At 46.9% G+C, this 20,611-nt stretch overlaps 1 protein-coding gene across 2 annotated transcripts in view; it reads left to right on the forward strand.

The window, feature by feature from the left end:
* Window positions 1-20,611, forward strand: part of LOC137531643 (protein SSUH2 homolog) — a 125,757-nt gene that overhangs the window by 47,728 nt on the left and 57,418 nt on the right. For both annotated transcript variants that reach the window (XM_068251587.1, XM_068251586.1), the window contains exons 4-5: window positions 63-123; window positions 16,536-16,660. In XM_068251587.1, the coding sequence (XP_068107688.1) occupies window positions 63-123; window positions 16,536-16,660 (186 nt within the window). The remainder of the gene's footprint in view (window positions 1-62; window positions 124-16,535; window positions 16,661-20,611) is intronic.

Consider the following 20,611-nt stretch of genomic DNA (forward strand, 5'->3'; position numbering starts at 1 on the left):
ACTGCTGATTTTGTCAGTAATACATATGTTGAAAGGTGATGTGTGTGTACATCTGTCCACAGTACAGGCTGGAGAGCTTCATTGAGACCAGACAACACGAGAAGATATTCAAACCATATTCTGGTGAGTACACAGTCTCTGCACCTTTCAGGGCTATACAGACTTACTGACTAATAATAATAATATACAATAATCAGCCCAGTTGTGGTTTTTTTTTTGGGGGGGGATCTTGGTAATTTTGGGATGTGGTTTGGCTGTATAAAACATGGTTATGTGGCTATTTATATTAACTGTGAGTATTTATATAGCACAAACATATTATTTAGCACTGTGTAGAATACAGACTTCGTATCGCTGGCTGTCCCTCAGTGGGGCTCACAATCTCCCTCCAATAACATGGGAGTAGTTGTAGGAAGCAGATGCATCAAGTGCTGACCCAAGGCAGGTTTGTGATGATGTGTCTGGACTGGTCTACCATTTACTTGAATGGTACACTGAAATTAATGGTGCCAAAACAGAAGTTGCTGAGATTATATAGCAACTTGCGTAATGTTGGCACTGTTCATCTAATCATTGGGGGACTTTGGAGCAGATATTAGTTGGTGGGGGCGTGTACTTAAGTTTATTTTGTGGTTGGAGGGAGGTTAGAGAACTGCTAGGCCACAGAGGAGGAATAGTTTGTTACATAAGGATGGAGACTATTTTGCAGAGAGAAGTTATATTACAAGGCATTAAAGAGACACTGAAGCGAAAAAAATATATGATATAATGAATTGGTTGTGTACTATGAATAATTACTAGAAGATTAGCAGCAAAGAAAATATTCTCATACTTTTATTTTTTCCATAACACTCCAGGACAGGTACACTTCGAGACTTGGCTCCTCCCAGGAAACAGGAAACATCCATGAGCCTCTCTATATCTTTAACGTAACCACAGGAGTCCGGCAGTATGGATGTTTCCTGTTCTGGGAACAGGTCTCTCTATATGCAGTGCTACCTGTCCTGGAGAGCTTGGGGGGCTAAGGGCGGTGTGGCAAACAGACAGGGAAGGGAGGTTCCGTACTAACCCCTTCCTTCGGTCGCTTGTACTGCCTCTGCTTGACGGGCCCGTGGGCATCTGGTGAGGGCAGGGAAGACCACGGCGAGGACGCAATGTGCGGTGGCTGCCGGCCGGGAAGTAGACGCACAGAGGAGCGGAGGCTATTGCGGAGGCGGACGCCAGCTCTCCTCTGATGATGCCAGTGTTCAAGATGGCGGCGCGGACGTTTCCGGCGGCCGTCTGACGTCACTTCCGGGCGCCGGGTTGAAGAGCCGTGGTGTCCTGGCGTCCAGTGCACTTCCACATCGCTGCAATGGAGAGCGGGTCGATGGCTGGCGGCTCGGACGGCCTAACGGCTGGAGGAGCGGTCGGCTCTGCGGCGGTACCTGTAGCTCTGCCTACAGCGGTGCCTGCAGCGAACCCCTCCGCAGCACTGACGGAAATCCGGACGCAGGAGAAAAATAGGAAGCCGGAGGGCATAATCCCAGTCCCAGGAGCGGTGAGACATAAGACTGTGTGTCTATTTGAGTTTTTTTAGATGTCTCATCATTTGCTACCATGTTTGTTCAGGCACTAGCGGGTATCTTAACATGGGTTAGTTCCTGGTGGGTCTGTGCAGGGCTGTTTACCACTGTGGTGTATGGTTTCTAGTGGAGGCTCTGTTGCAGCATGGAATCAGGGCTGGCTTATGGCTATTGGTGAGGTTCCGGTTACCTTGGGCATGGTCACTATCCTCTCAGCGGTGGTGGAGGTATATGTCCTTAATGGGACCTAGTGACTGATGCAGCACTATTATTATTGTGTCTTTCAGACTGGAAATCCCGAAACTGGCGATAGCTCTAGGCCCAAGCCCAGTAGGAGATGCCCAGCCTGCAATATAAAGCTGACTTCCTCATGGAGTAAAACTTTTTGTCAGCAATGTACCTTAAGAGTACTTAACGAGGAATCGGCAGTACCTTATAAAGATTTCCTAGGAATTATGAAAGACGAAATGACTGATTCCATAAAAGCCTTCAGAGAAGCGTTAGCTAATTCCTTAATGCAGACGCAGAATGTGGTGGCTCAACCGGTTGCTCCGGTTCCAAGTCCAATAGAGCTAAACCAAGCCAAGTTGTCAGCAGGGGTTTCTGTGTCACCAGAGACTGGAAATATTACGGTATCAGAGCCAGCAGTCACGACACATAAAAAAGCAAAGTCCAAATCTGATCGGCCGGTATTATCAGACTCAGAACCAGAGGAGGATTGGGAAGATGTTTCTGATGAGGTATCAGAGGATGAGATCTCAGAGGGAGAAAAAGAGGCGGAAAAGGAGAAACCTTCTAAGTTTAAATTTCCGGCAGGCGAAACAGAGGAATTATTGAAAGCCATTTATGAATCACTAGGTTTAAGCATTGACAATCTTAAGGAAGTGTCAACTCATGACGCATTATATGCTGGTATGGAAAATAGCCAACCATTGGTATTTCCAGTTCATGAGTCTTCAAAAGTGACGATAAATAGTCAATGGAAAAACCCGGATAAAAAAGTCTTCTTGTCGAGGGGGTTTAAGAGGAGATTTCCTTTTTCGGAGGAGGACTGTAAATACTGGGATAAGTGTCCGAAATTAGATTCGGCTTTTTCACAAGTAGAAAAAGATAATGAGCTAGCTTTCGAAGATTTGGGAAATTTGAAAGACCAATCTGATAAAAAAGCTGAATTTGCCCTGAAGAAGACATGGTCGGCCATTTGTGCAATATTCAGACCAGTGTTGGCAACAACTTGTGTTGCTAGAACACTGGAGTTGTGGATGCGTCAGGTCGAAAGACATATTAAAATTGGGTCTAGCAAGGAAACGATTTTAAACTCATTTACGGTAATGTTTAAATCTATTTTTTACATTATTGATGCGGCTACGGAAGCTATTAGGTTGACTGCGAAAGCAGCCGGTCTTTCCAATGTGGCAAGAAGGCACATTTGGATTAAGACCTGGGATGGTAGTTCTTTATCAAAGAACAAAGTGTGTACAATTCCATTTTCAGGCGATTTATTGTTTGGGCCAGAATTAGATAATATTCTGGAGCGAACTTCCGATAAAAAGAAATCGTTTCCTAAGAAAAAACCTTTTCGCCAGGGGAAAAGGCTTTTTCAGAGGAATAAGCAAGATCCCAAAACAAAGACCCAAACGAGAAGAAGACCCTGGTCATTTAACAAAGAGCAGAGTAAGCCGAATGTCTTGTTCAGCAATTCGGTCCCCAATCCTAAGCCCCAACAATGACGATCAAGGAAAGGTGGGAGGAAGACTGGGCCTGTTCTTCCCACAATGGAAAGAGTTTGTAACGAGCCCATTTATATTAAACTTGATTCAAAACGGTTATCACATTTCTTTCCTGCGGAATCCTCCGGAAAGATTTGTGATAACCAGTTCAAGGTTGACCCCAGAGGAGCAGGTGGTCTTGGAGAAAATCTTAAAAGACATGCTAGCAAGAGATGTGGTGTCCTGGGTCCCGGCTTGGGAACAGGGGGAGGGATTCTATTCCAGAATCTTCTTGGTGAAGAAACAATCAGGAAAGTTTCGATTAATACTCAATCTCAAACCCCTGAACCCGTATATAAAATACCAGAAGTTCAAGATGGAGTCGATCTTTTCAATAAAAAATCTGCTGCTAAAAGACTGCTTCATGTTGAGCATAGATCTAAAGGACGCATACTGGCACATTCCAGTCGAAAAGGAATCACAGACTTTTCTGAGGTTTGCAGTAAAGGGGGAGACAGGGGTTCAGCATTATCAATTCAACTGCCTCCCATTTGGAATCAAATCAGCACCGAGAATATTTACAAAAGTAGTTGCAGAAATTGTGGCTTCCTTTCATGCTCAAGGGATCATGGTGATCCCGTATCTAGACGATCTACTGATCATGGCAGAATCAGTACAAACTTTAGTGAGTCACCGAGAGATGGTGTTAGATCAACTTCAGCGAGCAGGCTGGATAATAAGTTGGGAGAAGTCCCAGTTAGAACCAACACAGATGATCCAATTCTTAGGGGTTTTGTTGGACTCCAGAACACAAAAAATCTATCTTCCGCAGACGAAAGTAGACAAGGTGATTCAGGAAGTAAAGGGTTTTCTAGGAAAGAGCTCGATAACAGTCAGAGAAGCGATGAGATTATTGGGACTTTTGACCTCAACGGCTCCAGCAATTCAATGGGCGTTGAAACACACAAGGAAATTGCAATCATGGATCCTAAAAAACTGGGCCAAGACGGTGGTATCCCTGGAACAAGTACTTTTGATCACAGGGATAGTGAAACACGACCTGCAGTGGTGGACTACATCAGCTCACCTTACACAAGGCAGACTGTGGCAATATCCGGTGGAGATGGTTCTCACAACAGATGCAAGTTGCTCAGGATGGGGCGCTCATGTTCAAGACTTCGAGATGCAGGGTCTTTGGCCGAAGCATATAAAAACTCAGTCCTCAAACTTCAGGGAACTATTAGCGGTGAAACTGGCCATAATAGGTTCAATACACATAACCAGAGGACACCATATTCAGCTGAGAACAGACAACTCCACAGTAGTGGCGTATGTCAATCGACAAGGGGGCACAAGATCAATGAAATTATTACAGTTAGCTCTGGAGATACTGGACCTAGCAGAGCAGAACCTAGGGTCATTAACGGCAGTACATTTAAAAGGAGCACTGAACACTCGTGCAGATCTGTTGAGCCGTACTCAGACTTCCAATACGGAATGGACATTGAGTCAGCAGGGATTCCGAGAGTTGGCGAAGCGATGGGGGAATCCAGTAGTAGATCTTTTTGCCAACAGGGAAAATTCGAAGTGCCGCTATTTTTTCTCATTAAATATCAGGGACAACCCAGCAGCAGTGGATGCATTAGCTCAACCGTGGACGAGCGGTCTGGTTTACGCTTTCCCACCATTGAATCTTATGTCCCTTGTGCTGAAGAAACTGGCAGAATCCAAGACGACCATGATACTGATTGCACCCGACTGGCCCAAAAGATCATGGTATCCACTTCTGCTCAAAATGAAAACGGAAGGACCCCTTCGTCTACCAGTGAACAATCAAATAATAACATTGCAAGGGAAGAAAATTCAGGACCTGGAGAGATGGAAGATGTCGGCCTGGTTACTGAAGAACTGATCCTCAGGAGACAGGGTCTGTCTGATAAAGTAATTGAAACATTAATTAAGAGTAGAAAGAAAAATACCAGAGCTATCTATCTGAAGTACTGGAAAACGTTTAATTTATGGAAACAGCAATCTCAGTATAGGTCTACAGAGATTGCAACTATTCTTGAATTTTTGCAAGCAGGTATAGACAAAGATCTAGCCTTGAGCACAATCAAGGTTCAGATTTCAGCACTTTCTGTTTTTTTAGATAAAAAGCTTGCCATTCATCCTTTAATAGTTAGGTTTGTGAAATCTATAGAAAGAAACAGACCAATTAGGGTGAAACCTTTTCCCAAATGGGATCTTTCGGTTGTGTTAAAAGCTCTGACACGGCCTCCCTTCAATTCCATGGATTCTATGGACATTAAGTTATTAACTTTGAAAGCCGTTTTTTTAGTTTCAATTACCACGGCAAGAAGGATCAGTGAGCTGGAGGCTCTGTCTTATAAAGAGCCATATTGCATCATACATGAAGATAGGATTATTTTGAGGACAAGTGCGTAGTTCTTACCTAAAGTAGGTGATATGTTTTGCAGGAAGCAGGAAATAGTGCTTCCTTCATTTTTTCCTAACCCGTCCAATGACAAAGAAAAGGAGTGGCAATCGCTGGACGTGAGGAAAACGATCCTAGCATATCTTGATAGAGTTAAATCATTGAGGAAATCAGAGGCTTTGTTTGTTAATTTTACGGGAAAACTGGTGGGCCAGAAAGCCTCAAAAAAGACGCTAGCCAATTGGATAAAACTGTGCATACTGGAAGCTTATAAAGTCATGGATCATCAACCTCCAGAAAGTCTCCGGGCACATTCAACCAGAGCAACGGCTACTACCTGGGCTTACAGGGCTGGAGCTTCGCCTCTGGAGATCTGCAGAGCGGCTACCTGGAAGAACCTGGGGACCTTTGCACGTCACTACAGACTGGATCGATTATCTGCTTCAGATCAGGATTTCGGAAGGAAAGTCCTACAAGCAGTCAGCCCACCCTAAGGTTGGTGATGTTAATTTCTTTATCATCTCGAAGTGTACCTGTCCTGGAGTGTTATGGAAAAACCAGGAATTAGCAAACCTGGTAAGACTATTTTTAGTAACACTCCAGGACAGGTGGGGGTAACCCACCCTCTTCTTCTATTTCTCTGTTCAAAATAATGTATAAACATAACTGGACGTATAGAAATTGATTATATGATTTAGCAGGAGGGAGGCGGTTAGACCTGTTTTAGTTTTGTTTCTTGGGTACATACTGCCGGACTCCTGTGGTTACGTTAAAGATATAGAGAGGCTCATGGATGTTTCCTGTTTCCTGGGAGGAGCCAAGTCTCGAAGTGTACCTGTCCTGGAGTGTTACTAAAAATAGTCTTACCAGGTTTGCTAATTCCTGGTTTCAGGTATATAGTGTGTTTTCTAACATTGCATTATTCTATAATATGTGCAGATTACACAACACTCAGCATTCAAAATGAGTCTTTCAGAGCAGTCTGTGAAGTAATGACCTCTCCTCTAGCAGAGAAAAAGTAAACAGTTAACTTACAGTTGAGATAATAAAAGTCAGATAACAGCCCTCTCCAAGACTAACTTAGTTGGAGAGCTTAATGGCTTGTTTGCATAGAGATAACAACTGGAGTTTCTCAACTCTTCCTGTACTGGAAACAATTAGACTGATGTATCTGATCTTAATGTTTTATTTCTTAGCTGCACTACACATACAAATCATAATATCATAATTTTTTTTTCGCTTCAGTGTCTCTTTGAGGGCCCTTTTCCACCAGCGCGTTTGCGCTGGCTGAATCGCAAAAACGCAAACCGCTAGCGATTTTACAATCGCTACGGTTTGCTTTTTAACATAGGAATCGCGGTAGGTAATTTCCACTACCGCGATTCGTTTTTTACTTGATCGCGATCGCGCCGCGGAGCGACTTTTGCCGCAATTTTGCTATGCAGTGCATAGCATAGCAAAATCGCGGCCACGAACGTCGGGGAATCGGCGGTAATTGCGATTCAGCAATCGCTAGCGTTCAGCGTGAACGCTAGCGATTGCTGGTGGAAAAGGGCCCTAAGGGCATGAAGCCAAGATCTGGTACACATGAGGGCACTATGACTAGCATATCAGATAATGGAACTGTCCAATCAGTTTCCCAACTTGTAAAACATGCACACTTGTCTGATGGCTCTTTCTGATGTCCCGACATCTTCTGTTCCCAGAAAGTTTAGTCAGATTTTTTGCCAAAGGGACAACTACAAATCAAGGGACCTCCCATAAAAATGTTGTTGACACCCCCTTTCCCATGGTGATACTGACTAGGATTTCCATCTGTTGGACATCATGTAGCAAGTGTGCCGACCATGATTCCCCCGCCTCGACCTGTAACAGTGAGGCTACCATAACTACTTCCTCACATAACAGTGCAGCCACCATAACTCCTTCCACACATAGCAGTGCAGCCACCATAACTCCTTCCCCACATAGCAGTGCAGCCACCATAACTCCTTCCACACATAACAGTGTGGCCACCATAACTCCTTCCACACATAACAGTGCAGCCACCATAACTACTTCCTCACATAACAGTGCAGCCACCATAACTCCTTCCACACATAGCAGTGCAGCCACCATAACTCCTTCCCCACATAACAGTGCAGCCACCATAACTCCTTCCACACATAACAGTGTGGCCACCATAACTCCTTCCACACATAACAGTGTGGCCACCATAACTCCTTCCACACATAGCAGTGCAGCCACCATAACTCCTTCCACACATAACAGTGCAGCCACCATAACTCCTTCCCCACATAACAGTGCAGCCACCATAACTCCTTCCACACATAACAGTGTGGCCACCATAACTCCTTCCACACATAACACTGCAGCCACCATAACTCCTTCCACATATAGCAGTGCAGCCACCATAACTCCTTCCCCACATAACAGTGCAGCCACCATAACTCCTTCCACACATAACAGTGCAGCCACCATAACTCCTTCCACACATAACAGTGCAGCCACCATAACTCCTTCCCCACATAACAGTGCAGCCACCATAACTCCTTCCACATATAACAGTGCAGCCACCATAACTCCTTCCACGCATAACAGTGCAGCCACCATAACTCCTTCCCCACATAACAGTGCAGCCACCATAACTCCTTCCACACATAACAGTGTGGCCACCATAACTCCTTCCACACATAACAGTGTGGCCACCATAACTCCTTCCACACATAGCAGTGCAGCCACCATAATTCCTTCCACACATAACAGTGCAGCCACCATAACTCCTTCCACACATAACAGTGCAGCCACCATAACTCCTTCCCCACATAACAGTGCAGCCACCATAACTCCTTCCACACATAACAGTGTGGCCACCATAACTCCTTCCACACATAACAGTGTGGCCACCATAACTCCTTCCACACATAACAGTGTGGCCACCATAACTCCTTCCACACATAACAGTGTGGCCACCATAACTCCTTCCACACATAACAGTGTGGCCACCATAACTCCTTCCACACATAACAGTGTGGCCACCATAACTCCTTCCACACATAACAGTGCAGCCACCATAACTCCTTCCACACATAACAGTGCAGCCACCATAACTCCTTCCCCACATAACAGTGCAGCCACCATAACTCCTTCCACACATAACAGTGTGGCCACCATAACTCCTTCCACACATAACACTGCAGCCACCATAACTCCTTCCACACATACCAGTGCAGCCACCATAACTCCTTCCACACATAACAGTGTGGCCACCATAACTCCTTCCACACATAACAGTGTGGCCACCATAACTCCTTCCCCACATAACAGTGCAGCCACCATAACTCCTTCCCCACATAACAGTGCAGCCACCATAACTCCTTCCACATATAACAGTGCAGCCACCATAACTCCTTCCCCACATAACAGTGCAGCCACCATAACTCCTTCCACACATAACAGTGTGGCCACCATAACTCCTTCCACACATAACAGTGTGGCCACCATAACTCCTTCCACACATAGCAGTGCAGCCACCATAACTCCTTCCCCACATAACAGTGCAGCCACCATAACTCCTTCCACACATAACAGTGCAGCCACCATAACTCCTTACACACATGACAGTGCAGCCACCATAACTCCTTCCCCACATAACAGTGCAGCCACCATAACTCCTTCCACACATAACAGTGCAGCCACCATAACTCCTTACACACATGACAGTGCAGCCACCATAACTCCTTCCACACATAACAGTGCAGCCACCATAACTCCTTCCACACATAACAGTGCAGCCACCATAACTCCTTCCCCACATAACAGTGCAGCCACCATAACTCCTTCCACATATAACAGTGCAGCCACCATAACTCCTTCCACACATAACAGTGCAGCCACCATAACTCCTTCCCCACATAACAGTGCAGCCACCATAACTCCTTCCACACATAACAGTGTGGCCACCATAACTCCTTCCACACATAACAGTGTGGCCACCATAACTCCTTCCACACATAGCAGTGCAGCCACCATAATTCCTTCCACACATAACAGTGCAGCCACCATAACTCCTTCCACACATAACAGTGCAGCCACCATAACTCCTTCCCCACATAACAGTGCAGCCACCATAACTCCTTCCACACATAACAGTGTGGCCACCATAACTCCTTCCACACATAACAGTGTGGCCACCATAACTCCTTCCACACATAGCAGTGCAGCCACCATAACTCCTTCCCCACATAACAGTGCAGCCACCATAACTCCTTCCACACATAACAGTGCAGCCACCATAACTCCTTACACACATGACAGTGCAGCCACCATAACTCCTTCCACACATAACAGTGCAGCCACCATAACTCCTTCCACACATAACAGTGCAGCCACCATAACTCCTTCCCCACATAACAGTGCAGCCACCATAACTCCTTCCACATATAACAGTGCAGCCACCATAACTCCTTCCACACATAACAGTGCAGCCACCATAACTCCTTCCACACATACCAGTGCAGCCACCATAACTCCTTCCACACATACCAGTGCAGCCACCATAACTCCTTCCACACATAACAGTGCAGCCACCATAACTCCTTCCACACATAACACTGCAGCCACCATAACTCCTTCCACACATAACAGTGCAGCCACCATAACTCCTTCCACACATAACAGTGCAGCCACCGTAACGCCTTCCACACATAACAGTGCAGCCACCATAACTCCTTCCACACATAACAGTGCAGCCACCATAACTCCTTCCACACATAACAGTGCAGCCACCATAACTCCTTCCACACATACCAGTGCAGCCACCATAACTCCTTCCACACATAACAGTGCAGCCACCATAACTCCTTCCACACATAACACTGCAGCCACCATAACTACTTCCTCACATAACAGTGCAGCCACCATAACTCCTTCCACACATAACAGTGCAGCCACCATAACTCCTTCCACACATAGCACTGCAGCCACCATAACTCCTTCCACACATAACAGTGCAGCCACCATAACTCCTTCCTCACATAACACTGCAGCCACCATAACTCCTTCCACACATAACAGTGCAGCCACCATAACTCCTTCCACGCATAACAGTGCAGCCACCATAACTCCTTCCACACATAACAGTGCAGCCACCGTAACGCCTTCCACACATAACAGTGCAGCCACCATAGCTCCTTCCACACATAACAGTGCAGCCACCATAACTCCTTCCACACATAACAGTGCGGCCACCATAACTCCTTCCACCCATAGCAGTGCGGCCACCATAACTCTTTCCACCCATAACAAGAGTGGCCAAAACATTACCTGCTATGGGTGGGACGGGAATGAAGCTCTATCATTGGTTCCCTGAAGCCCTGGGCCTGCCTGCTCCACTAGCAGTTACAGTACGCCTCTATATTTGTCTATATTGAACAGTTCTTTGCACAAACACATGTGCAAGACTTATAAATAGCTAAAGCCACATCCAATAATTTAACAACCGAGAAACCAGTTGGGGGCTTCATTTTGGATCAAAGGCCAAGCCAATTATTTATATCCGTAGTAGCAGAAGAGAAGTCGCACACCATTCCGCTATTCCAATAGCGCATGTAGAACAATCCAGAGGGTCAGCACACTCCAGTAAAGAACAAATCCTTGCTTATTAAAAAATCGTGAAACAAATCCATTTGCATAACCAACAAACGTTTCAGGGGTCCCCTTTGTCAAGGTAACAAACACCATTCTATGTTTGTAACCTTGACAAAGGAGAACCTTTGAAGCCACGAAACGTTTGTTGGTTATGCAATTGGATTTGTGTCACGATTTTCGAATAAACAATTATTTATATCAGACCATTCGTTAATCGGGAGTAAATACTGCCTTATTTGTGCTATTCCTAATGACAATGAGGTGTCTGAGTCAAATTCACATGTATCATGTTTACTATCTCTGCAGCTGCAGCCTGCAGCAGATACAACAACTAACTTATTGTTGTGCTGCACTCTCATAAACCTTAGGGGTTAATATGTGCTAACATTACATTGGACAGTATGGAAGATATTCACTAGATGGAGCTGTATACTGTGACTCTGGGTCAGATCGTTATGTCTGGGCCGGGTTCTCGCATACGGGTTATAAGTGTATACTTCTATTAAACACAGGGTAGCGGTTTCAGGAGAATAGGTACGATTGTGTATGTTCAACAACAGGTCATAACCGCTAAATTATTTTTAAACGTTTAATAACAAGAATGCATTACATACAGTTATATACACCTATTAACACATAAACACAGAGCTTAAAAATAAAAAGGAATAAACTCAGAAAGTTCTTACTTAGTTAGCTGAGCAGTCCATTTGAAGCATGAAGAAAATAGTCCAGTTTAAAAGTAGGCATTCAGGTTAAGTCTTTGAACACTGCAGGCGCTGGCTCTCCTAAACGTCTGCATGGACGTTCCTTAGTCGATGGAATTTGGAGAACTGAGCAGGTTTGGTCCCGCCCCACTTTTTATAGGACCTGAGTTTTGGGCTGTCACTACCTGGAAAGTAGGTGTGTTTAAGGCAGGGTTATCTCCTGGAAGCCAGGTTGCCACCCTCAGACTCAGAGCAAGAAATGTACCAATTATTAATAATCTGTGTGATTCCCCCCCAGATAGGCGCATCGCAAATCCGAGACGATATTCATAAGCGGAATGCGACCCTGTATTAAACGAGACTATACATGCCAATGCAATTCCTGTGTATGATAGAACTGATTCCTAGGTATCAGGAAATGTAATTTTTGTCTTGCTGTGCCAACCCCATTTTGAATTATTAATAAAGTAAATGTTCCCATTGTGTGAAGCTATGAGCTTGGAGGGAAATTTGAATCTCAACCAGTTTGAGCTGGTTTGGTGGAGATGAGCTGAGCGACCAAATGGCTGCTCCCCAGGGGAGTTAGCCCCTTGTTAAATTCCTTCCTGACCTGAACAGGATGTGGGGGAAGGTCACTGTACTCTCTGCAATGCTCTCAGAAGAAGAGCAAAAGAAAGGTATTTGTTATTCTACCCAGGGCTGACCGTAACTGTGCACGACCATGCGAAAATCGATGGCGATTTTGCGCACGACTTTCCGTAATATTCGTCACATATACATTTGAGTTGGAAGCTGTATTCTGAGGTATCGCTTCAGTTATAAAGTGCATTTCATCTTTGTGCTTTGCTGTCTTCTTGGAATTCAGTTTTACACATAATGGCTTTAATTTTCATAACAGGCATTTTATGTACATTTATGCATTCATAAAATGAAGACATGATTTTTGCACAGTTTATTAAATTGTTCACATTACTTATCGACCCTTAACAAGGGCATTACTAGAAATCACTGGGCCCCCCTGTGAAACTTTGGATGCCCCCTCCCCCCAGCTGTCGTTGCTGGAGGGGGGAGCGCTGATGGTTGCCTGGGTTGAGGAGAGGGGGGGAGGGGGAGAGTTGGCCTCCTTCCCGATTGCTGTTTGTGCCTGCTGCTCCCCCTGCCTGCACTGTGCCCCCATCATGCCCCTAAAAATGACCCTGGAGGGTCCCAGAGCCAGCCCCCCCCCCTCAGTCTTCTCCCCCTAAGGGCCCCCCTGCAGCTGCATCCCTTGCAGGGGCTATTGTTATGCCCCTGTCCCTTAAAGGGATACTGTAGGGGGTCGGGGTAAAATGAGTTGAACTTACCCGGGGCTTCTAATGGTCCCCCGCAGACATCCTGTGTTGGCGCAGCCACTCCCCAATGCTCCGGCCCCGCCTCCGGTTCACTTCTGGAATTTCTGACTTTAAAGTCAGAAAACCACTGCGCCTGCGTTGCCGTGTCCTCGCTCCCGCTGATGTCACCAGGAGTGTACTGCACAGACACAGACCATACTGGGCCTGCGCTGTGCGCTCTTGATGACATCAGTGGGATCGAGGACACGGCAACGCAGGCGCAGTGGTTTTCTGACTTTAAAGTCAGAAATTCCAGAAGTTAACCGGAGGCGGGGCCGGAGCATCGGTGAGCGGCTGTGCGGGCACAGGATGTCTGCGGGGGACCATTAGAAGCCCCGGGTAAGTTCAGCTCATTTTCGCCCGACCCCCCTACAGTATCCCTTTAAAAAATTGTTCACAATCTATTGTCTCTATAATGTTCTAAAGAACATTTTTGGAGTGAGACCATGTAACCTGGGCTGTGAGGAGAAACCGGATCACAACCCACCACACAGGCATGGGGAGAGCATATAAATATACAAACTCCATGCAGGAGTGTCTCTGGAGGGAACTGAACTCAGAATTTTAAATGATCAATGAGATACAAATATTTTCAGCTTGTATGCAAATTCAAAGTAACTGTATACAGATTGGAATCCAATCAAGGCCAATCAAATGCACTGCTGATTTGCATTGGCCCAGTTCCAAGCTGCCTACAGTTGTCATCGAATGTACATGCAAGCTGGAATTCTTAGCATCTCATTGACGACTCCTGCTCTGGACCTGAAATACAAGTTAAAGGGGCCCTGAACAGTGATTTCAATTGGCCAAATGAACTTAGCTGGGGCTTCCTTCAGCCCCTCATAGTCTATGAGGTCCATCTGCATCCTCCAGGCTCCCTCTGTTCTTCCCATGGCAGCTCTGTTACAGCGGCGACTTCAGTGGTGGGCAACTGCGCATGCGCGGCCCCTCCGTGTGTCCGTCCTCGTGAGCTTTCCGCGCATGCATGCTTCATTCTTTGAAGAAGTATGCAGAATGCTCACACCGACGGGCGCTCGAGTAGCTGTTCATGCACAGTTGGCTACGACTTCGGCTGAAGTTGCCGATCTTACAGAGCTGCCGTGGGAAGAACAAAGGGAGCCCCGGAGGATGCCGGGGGACCTCACAAACTACAAGTGGCTGGAGGAAGCCCCGAGGTAAATTCATTGACCAATTTCGATCACTGCTCAGGATCCCTTTAAAGAAATCCAGAGATGTCGCATTACAAAAGTTTTTTACTTACCGGGGTTTCCTCCAGCCCCATAAGCATAGTTGCAGGGGCGTAGCAATAGGGGGTGCAGAGGTAACGACTGCATCGGGGGCCTTAGGCCAGAGGGGCCCCAAGGGACCCTCCCTCAAGTGTAGTATTAGCTCTCTATGGGTCTTGTGCTCATAATAATCAGTTCTATAGATACTTTGAATAGTGGTAATTAGTCCTGAACGATTTTAGGAAAAAATTGAATTGAGCGATTTCTGTCTGAAATTGCGATTTCGATATGATTACGATTTCCTCCAAATCAAGCTTTGTTCTCTCTCTTTGCCTGTTTGTTCCCCCTCTGTCCCCCTGTCTCTTTTTGTGCCCCCTTTGCCTCTTTATGCCTCCCCACTGTCTCTCTCTTGCCCCTTTTGTGTCTCTGTGCCTGCGCTGTTTCTCTGTGTCTCTCTCTGTGCCTGCTTTCTCTGTGCCCACTCTAGTGTCTCTCTGTTCCTCCTCTGTCCCCCAAGCTGCACCATTTCTGGACATAGCTTCAAGCACGAGTCCAGTGATGTCCGTCTATCCACTTCGCCTCCTGCAGGCTCTAATGCACGGAATACTTCCTGTATGTCGTGACATAAAGGAACCCAGAGTTTTGCAAAGCACAAGAGCCGGCAGACGGCGATAGATGATGGACAGCGTTGGCAGGGCTGGGCCGAGCAGAGAGGCTCCAGCCTTAGGGCGCAGTGTAGGAGGGGCGCACAACTCACTCAGCTATCATTCCCCTATTGTTTTTGAAGCAGAGAGAAATAAGAAAAGGGTATACATGGCTGTGACTGCGAGCCAGATAAATAGAGATTAAGGTGTTGGGGACCCTGGGTCGCCTCTTAGTCTAATAGCAATCAGTGTGTGACGGCTGGGAGGGGAGGGTTGGGAGAGCGCACTTTGGTGTCTCAGACTTGGCTGCTGGAGGACCTGGTCCCAGCTCTGAGCGTTGGATTCTTGCGGAAGGTATGTCCAACGCTGCGGGCCGCATGCGCTGGGACTTTAGGGAAGTTTGAATCCACTTCTTCAAACTTCCCCCATGTGGAAATGACGTGATCGCGATAATTGCCGCTTTGATGATTCCGAAATTGTGATCTTGGTGATCACGATTTCGGTTTAAATTCGATTTATCTTTCAGGCCTAGTGGTAATCATTAACAAGCTGTTCCTCATCCCTTTCTTGCACCTCTGACACTGTAGTTGCCATTGGCAGGTTTTGGTGCGCCGTATCAATTGTTATGTATAGAGTGTTTGGGGGGCTCAATGTAAAACTTGCATCAGGGCCCAGAGCTCCTTAGCTCTGCCACTGCATAGTTGCATCCCTCGCCGTCCTCCCGTTGTCATCCGTTCGTCCGCAATCAGCCCCGGTAACTGGCTCATTCGGCTTTACTCAGTCTCAGGATGGGGAGGGATGCATCTGTGCTTCTGGGGCTGGAGGAAGCCCCGGGTAAGTCAAAAAACGTTGTAGTATGCCATCTCTGGTACACTTTAAGTAAATATAGGCAATGGATATGTTTAGTAGGGCTGTTTTAAGGCATAGACAACCCAGGCAGATTTCTGTAGTGACAGCTGCTTAAGGGAGCACCACAGAGCTATTCTTAGCACAAGCTATTCTGTGAGTTTGGGCCTCTGATGTGTATCTGGACTGGTAATAATGAATATATGCTTTATAGATTTTTTTTTCATCTAACCTATACATCTGTCTTTTGTGGAGGGATGGGGAGGGCATGGCCCGATGTAGTTACACCCCTGAAGTCAAGTATTAAAACAATAAATACAAATGTTTATAAAAACATAAGAGGGTACTGCTGATTCTTGGCATATGATTGTCATATGATTGTTTTCAGGTCAGAAACTCGATGGGCCTGAGAGAGGATCTTCACCATTGCTGTGGGACATCCTGGTCCAGACTCCCGAAATGTTTCACGATGGGATGAAGAAAATGCCCCTCCCACATTCTTCTGAGCTGAAGGTGACACAAAAAATCTGTAGTAAACGTGATGCAGTTATCATAAGCTGAGCCAAACTTGTACTGTAGATTTGCCTTAGCAGTAATAATTGCGTCTAGTTAAAAATGGCGCCGGGCAAAAAATGGCGCCCCCTTCTGCCCGATATATGTTTAAAACGATATTTATCGTTTTAAAGGTTAAAATAGTGCAGACCTTTTGAACGAAATTTATCGTTTTAAAACTTTTTTTTTGTCCTGCCTGAACGATATTTATCATTTTAACCCCTGCTTTGCTGCCGTTTGGAAAATATCTGCCCGCCGGCTTTAATGTTTAATAGCAAAGCCCCCTTAAAAGCTAAAAACACCAAAGGGAATGTTAAGAAGAAAATTGTGAACAAGAGGAAATTTTTTTTTTTCAAAAAGACCTTATAGTTTTTGAGAAAATCGATTTTGAATATTCTTCTTCTGACCGTGGGAAAATTAAACGCCCGCCGACTTTAGCGGTTAATAGCAAAGCCCCTTTAAATGCCAGAAACACCAAATGTGTAGGGAATGTTAAGAAAAATAGTGGGAACACGAAGAAAAAAAATTGTTCAAAAATACCTTATAGTTTTTGAGAAAATCGATTTTAAATCTTCAAAGGAAATGTATCTATTTAAATCGCGTACTGACATTTCCTGGAAACTTTTTCCACCGACTTTAGCAGTTAATAGCAAAGTCCCCTTAAATCCTAGCAACACCAAATTTGCAGGATATGTTAAAAAGATACTGGGAAACAATATTTAAAAAAAAATTGAAAAATGGTATTTTTTTTTTTAAATTACATTTTTTGGGTTATGTTCAGAGTGTGGGAAAAGTTTTGAAAAAAATGACGTGGGGTCCCCCCTCCCGAGCCTCTGTAACCCCTTGTCTCCCATGCAGGCTGGGATAGCCAGAATGCGGAGCCCCGGCCGACTGGGGCTTCGCACCCTGAGCTATACCAGCCCGCATGGTCCATGGTATGGGAGGGCTTCGGGGGGGAGGGGCGGCCAAGCCTTCCCCTCCCCCCCGGAGCCCTTGTCCAATCCATGGACAAGGGGCTCTTCCCCACCTCCGGTGCCCCAGGAGGAGGTGGGGGCGACAACTCCCTGGGGGGGGGTTCATGGTGGCATCTGGGAGTCCCCTTTAAGAAGGGGAACCCAGATGCCTGCCCCCCTCCCAGGAGAAATGAGTATAGGGCTACTTTGTACCCCATACCCATTTCCACAAAGGGTTAAATGAAATAAAAACACAACAACGAGAAAAGTCCTTTAATGTTCTAAATTAACCAGAAATACTTACCTGTACCTTTAAGAAAAAAATCCCACGTCAATTAGGTCCCACGACAGTATCCTCCATCTTGCGACCTTCAGTTACATGTTGATTGAAGATCTCCGCCGCCCCGACGCCACACACGCTGCCCCCGCCGCACTCACTGCTCTTAGCTATACTTAGTATAGCTAAGAGCAAAAAGCATCTTTAAATTTTAGCTCCAATGGTCCCCATTGGTTCCTTAACAGACCAATGGGGATCAGGAGGATCCCCATTGGTCGATAAGGAACCAATGAGGAGCCTTGGAGCCAAAATTTAAAGATGCTTTTTGTTCTCAGCTATACTTAGTATAGCTGAGAGTTGCGTCTATGCATCTATATAGACGCATTAGCGCTAGCTGCCGCTGCCCTCCCTGCCTCCCTCCACCTGTCACCCTCACCCATGCTGGCACCCATGGGTGCATTGGGTGCCAGCATGGGTGAGGGTGACAGGTGGGGGGAGGCAGGGAGGGCAGCGGCAGCTCCCAGATGCCACCATGAACCCCCCCCCCCAGGGAGTCGTCGCCCCCGCCTCCACCTGGGGCAAGGGAGGCGGGGAAGAGCCCCTTGTCCATGGATTGGACAAGGGGCTCCGGGGGGGAGGGGGAGGCTTGGCCGCCCCTCCCCCCCCGGAGCCCCCCCCCATACCATGGACCATGCGGGCTGGTATAGCTCAGGGTGCAAAGCCCCAGTCGTCCGGGGCTCCGCATTCTGGCTATCCCAGCCTGCATGGGGGACAAGGGGTTACAGAGGCTCGGGAGGGGGGACCCCACGTCGTTTTTTTTTTAAAATTTATTTCCCACACTCAGAAGATTAAAAAAAAATTGATAGCAAATTTAAAAAAAAAAAATGACGTGGGGTCCCCCCTCCCGAGCCTATGTAACCCCTTGTCCCCCATGCAGGCTGGGATAGCCAGAATGCGGAGCCCCGGCCGACTGGGGCTTCGCACCCTGAGCTATACCAGCCCGCATGGTCCATAGTATGGGGGGGGCTCCGGGGGGGGAGGGGCGGCCAAGCCTCTCCCTCCCCCCCGGAGCCCCTTGTCCAATCCATGGACAAGGGGCTCTTCCCCGCCTCCCTTGCCCCAGGTGGAGGCGGGGGCGACGACTCCCTGGGGGGGTTCATGGTGGCATCTGGGAGTCCCCTTTAAGAAGGGGACCCCCAGATGCCCACCCCCCTCCCAGGAGAAATGAGTATAGGGGTACAAAGCACCCCTTACCCATTTCCACAAAGGGTTAAATGAAATAAAAACGCAACAACGAAAAAAGTCCTTTAATGTTCTAAATTAACCACAAATACTTACCTGTACCTTTAAGAAATAATCCCACGCCAATCAGGTCCCACGACAGTATCCTCTATCTTGCGATCTTCTGATACATGTTGATTGAAGATCTCCGCCGCCCCGACGCCACACACGCCGCCTCCGCCGCACTGCTCTCAGCTATACTAAGTATAGCTGAGAGTTGCGTCTATGCGTCTATACAGACGCATTAGTGCTAGCTGCCGCTGCCCTCCCTGCCTCCCCCCACCTGTCACCCTCACCCATGCTGGCACCCAATGCACCCATGGGTGCCAGCATGGGTGAGGGTGACAGGTGGAGGGAGGCAGGGAGGGCAGCGGCAGCTAGCGCTAATGCGTCTATATAGATGCATAGACGCAACTCTCAGCTACACTAAGTATAGCTGAGAACAAAAAGCATCTTTAAATTTTAGCTCCAAGGCTCCCCATTGGTTCCTTATCGACCAATGGGGATCCTCCTGATCCCCATTGGTCTGTTAAGGAACCAATGGGGACCATTGGAGCTAAAATGTAAAGATGCTTTTTGCTGTGTGTGCGGCGGGGGCGGCAGTGAGTGCGGCGGGGGCGGCGTGTGTGGCGTCGGGGCGGCGGAGATCTTCAATCAACATGTAACTGAAGGTTGCAAGATGGAGGATACTGTCGTGGGACCTAATTGACGTGGGATTTTTTTCTTAAAGGTACAGGTAAGTATTTCTGGTTAATTTAGAACATTAAAGGACTTTTCTCGTTGTTGTGTTTTTATTTCATTTAACCCTTTGTGGAAATGGGTAAGGGGTACAAAGTAGCCCTATACTCATTTCTCCTGGGAGGGGGGCAGGCATCTGGGTTCCCCTTCTTAAAGGGGACTCCCAGATGCCACCATGAACCCCCCCCAGGGAGTCGTCGCCCCCACCTCCTCCTGGGGCACCGGAGGTGGGGAAGAGCCCCTTGTCCATGGATTGGACAAGGGCTCCAGGGGGGAGGGGAAGGCTTGGCCTCCTGTCCCCCCCGAAGCCCCCCCATACCATGGACCATGCGGGCTGGTATAGCTCAGGGTGCGAAGCCCCAGTCGGCCGGGGCTCCGCATTCTGGCTATCCCAGCCTGCATGGGAGACAAGGGGTTACAGAGGCTCGGGAGGGGGGACCCCACGTCATTTTTTTCAAAACTTTTCCCACACTCTGAACATAACCCAAAAAATTTAATTTAAAAAAAAAATAAATACCATTTTTCAATTTTTTTTTTAAATATTGTTTCCCAGTATCTTTTTAACATATACTGCAAATTTGGTGTTGCTAGGATTTAAGGGGACTTTGCTATTAACTGCTAAAGTCGGCGGAAAGTTTCCAGGAAATGTCAGTACGCGATTTA

The sequence above is a fragment of the Hyperolius riggenbachi genome, chromosome 9, assembly GCF_040937935.1.
Source record: "Hyperolius riggenbachi isolate aHypRig1 chromosome 9, aHypRig1.pri, whole genome shotgun sequence".
Lineage (NCBI taxonomy): Eukaryota > Metazoa > Chordata > Amphibia > Anura > Hyperoliidae > Hyperolius > Hyperolius riggenbachi.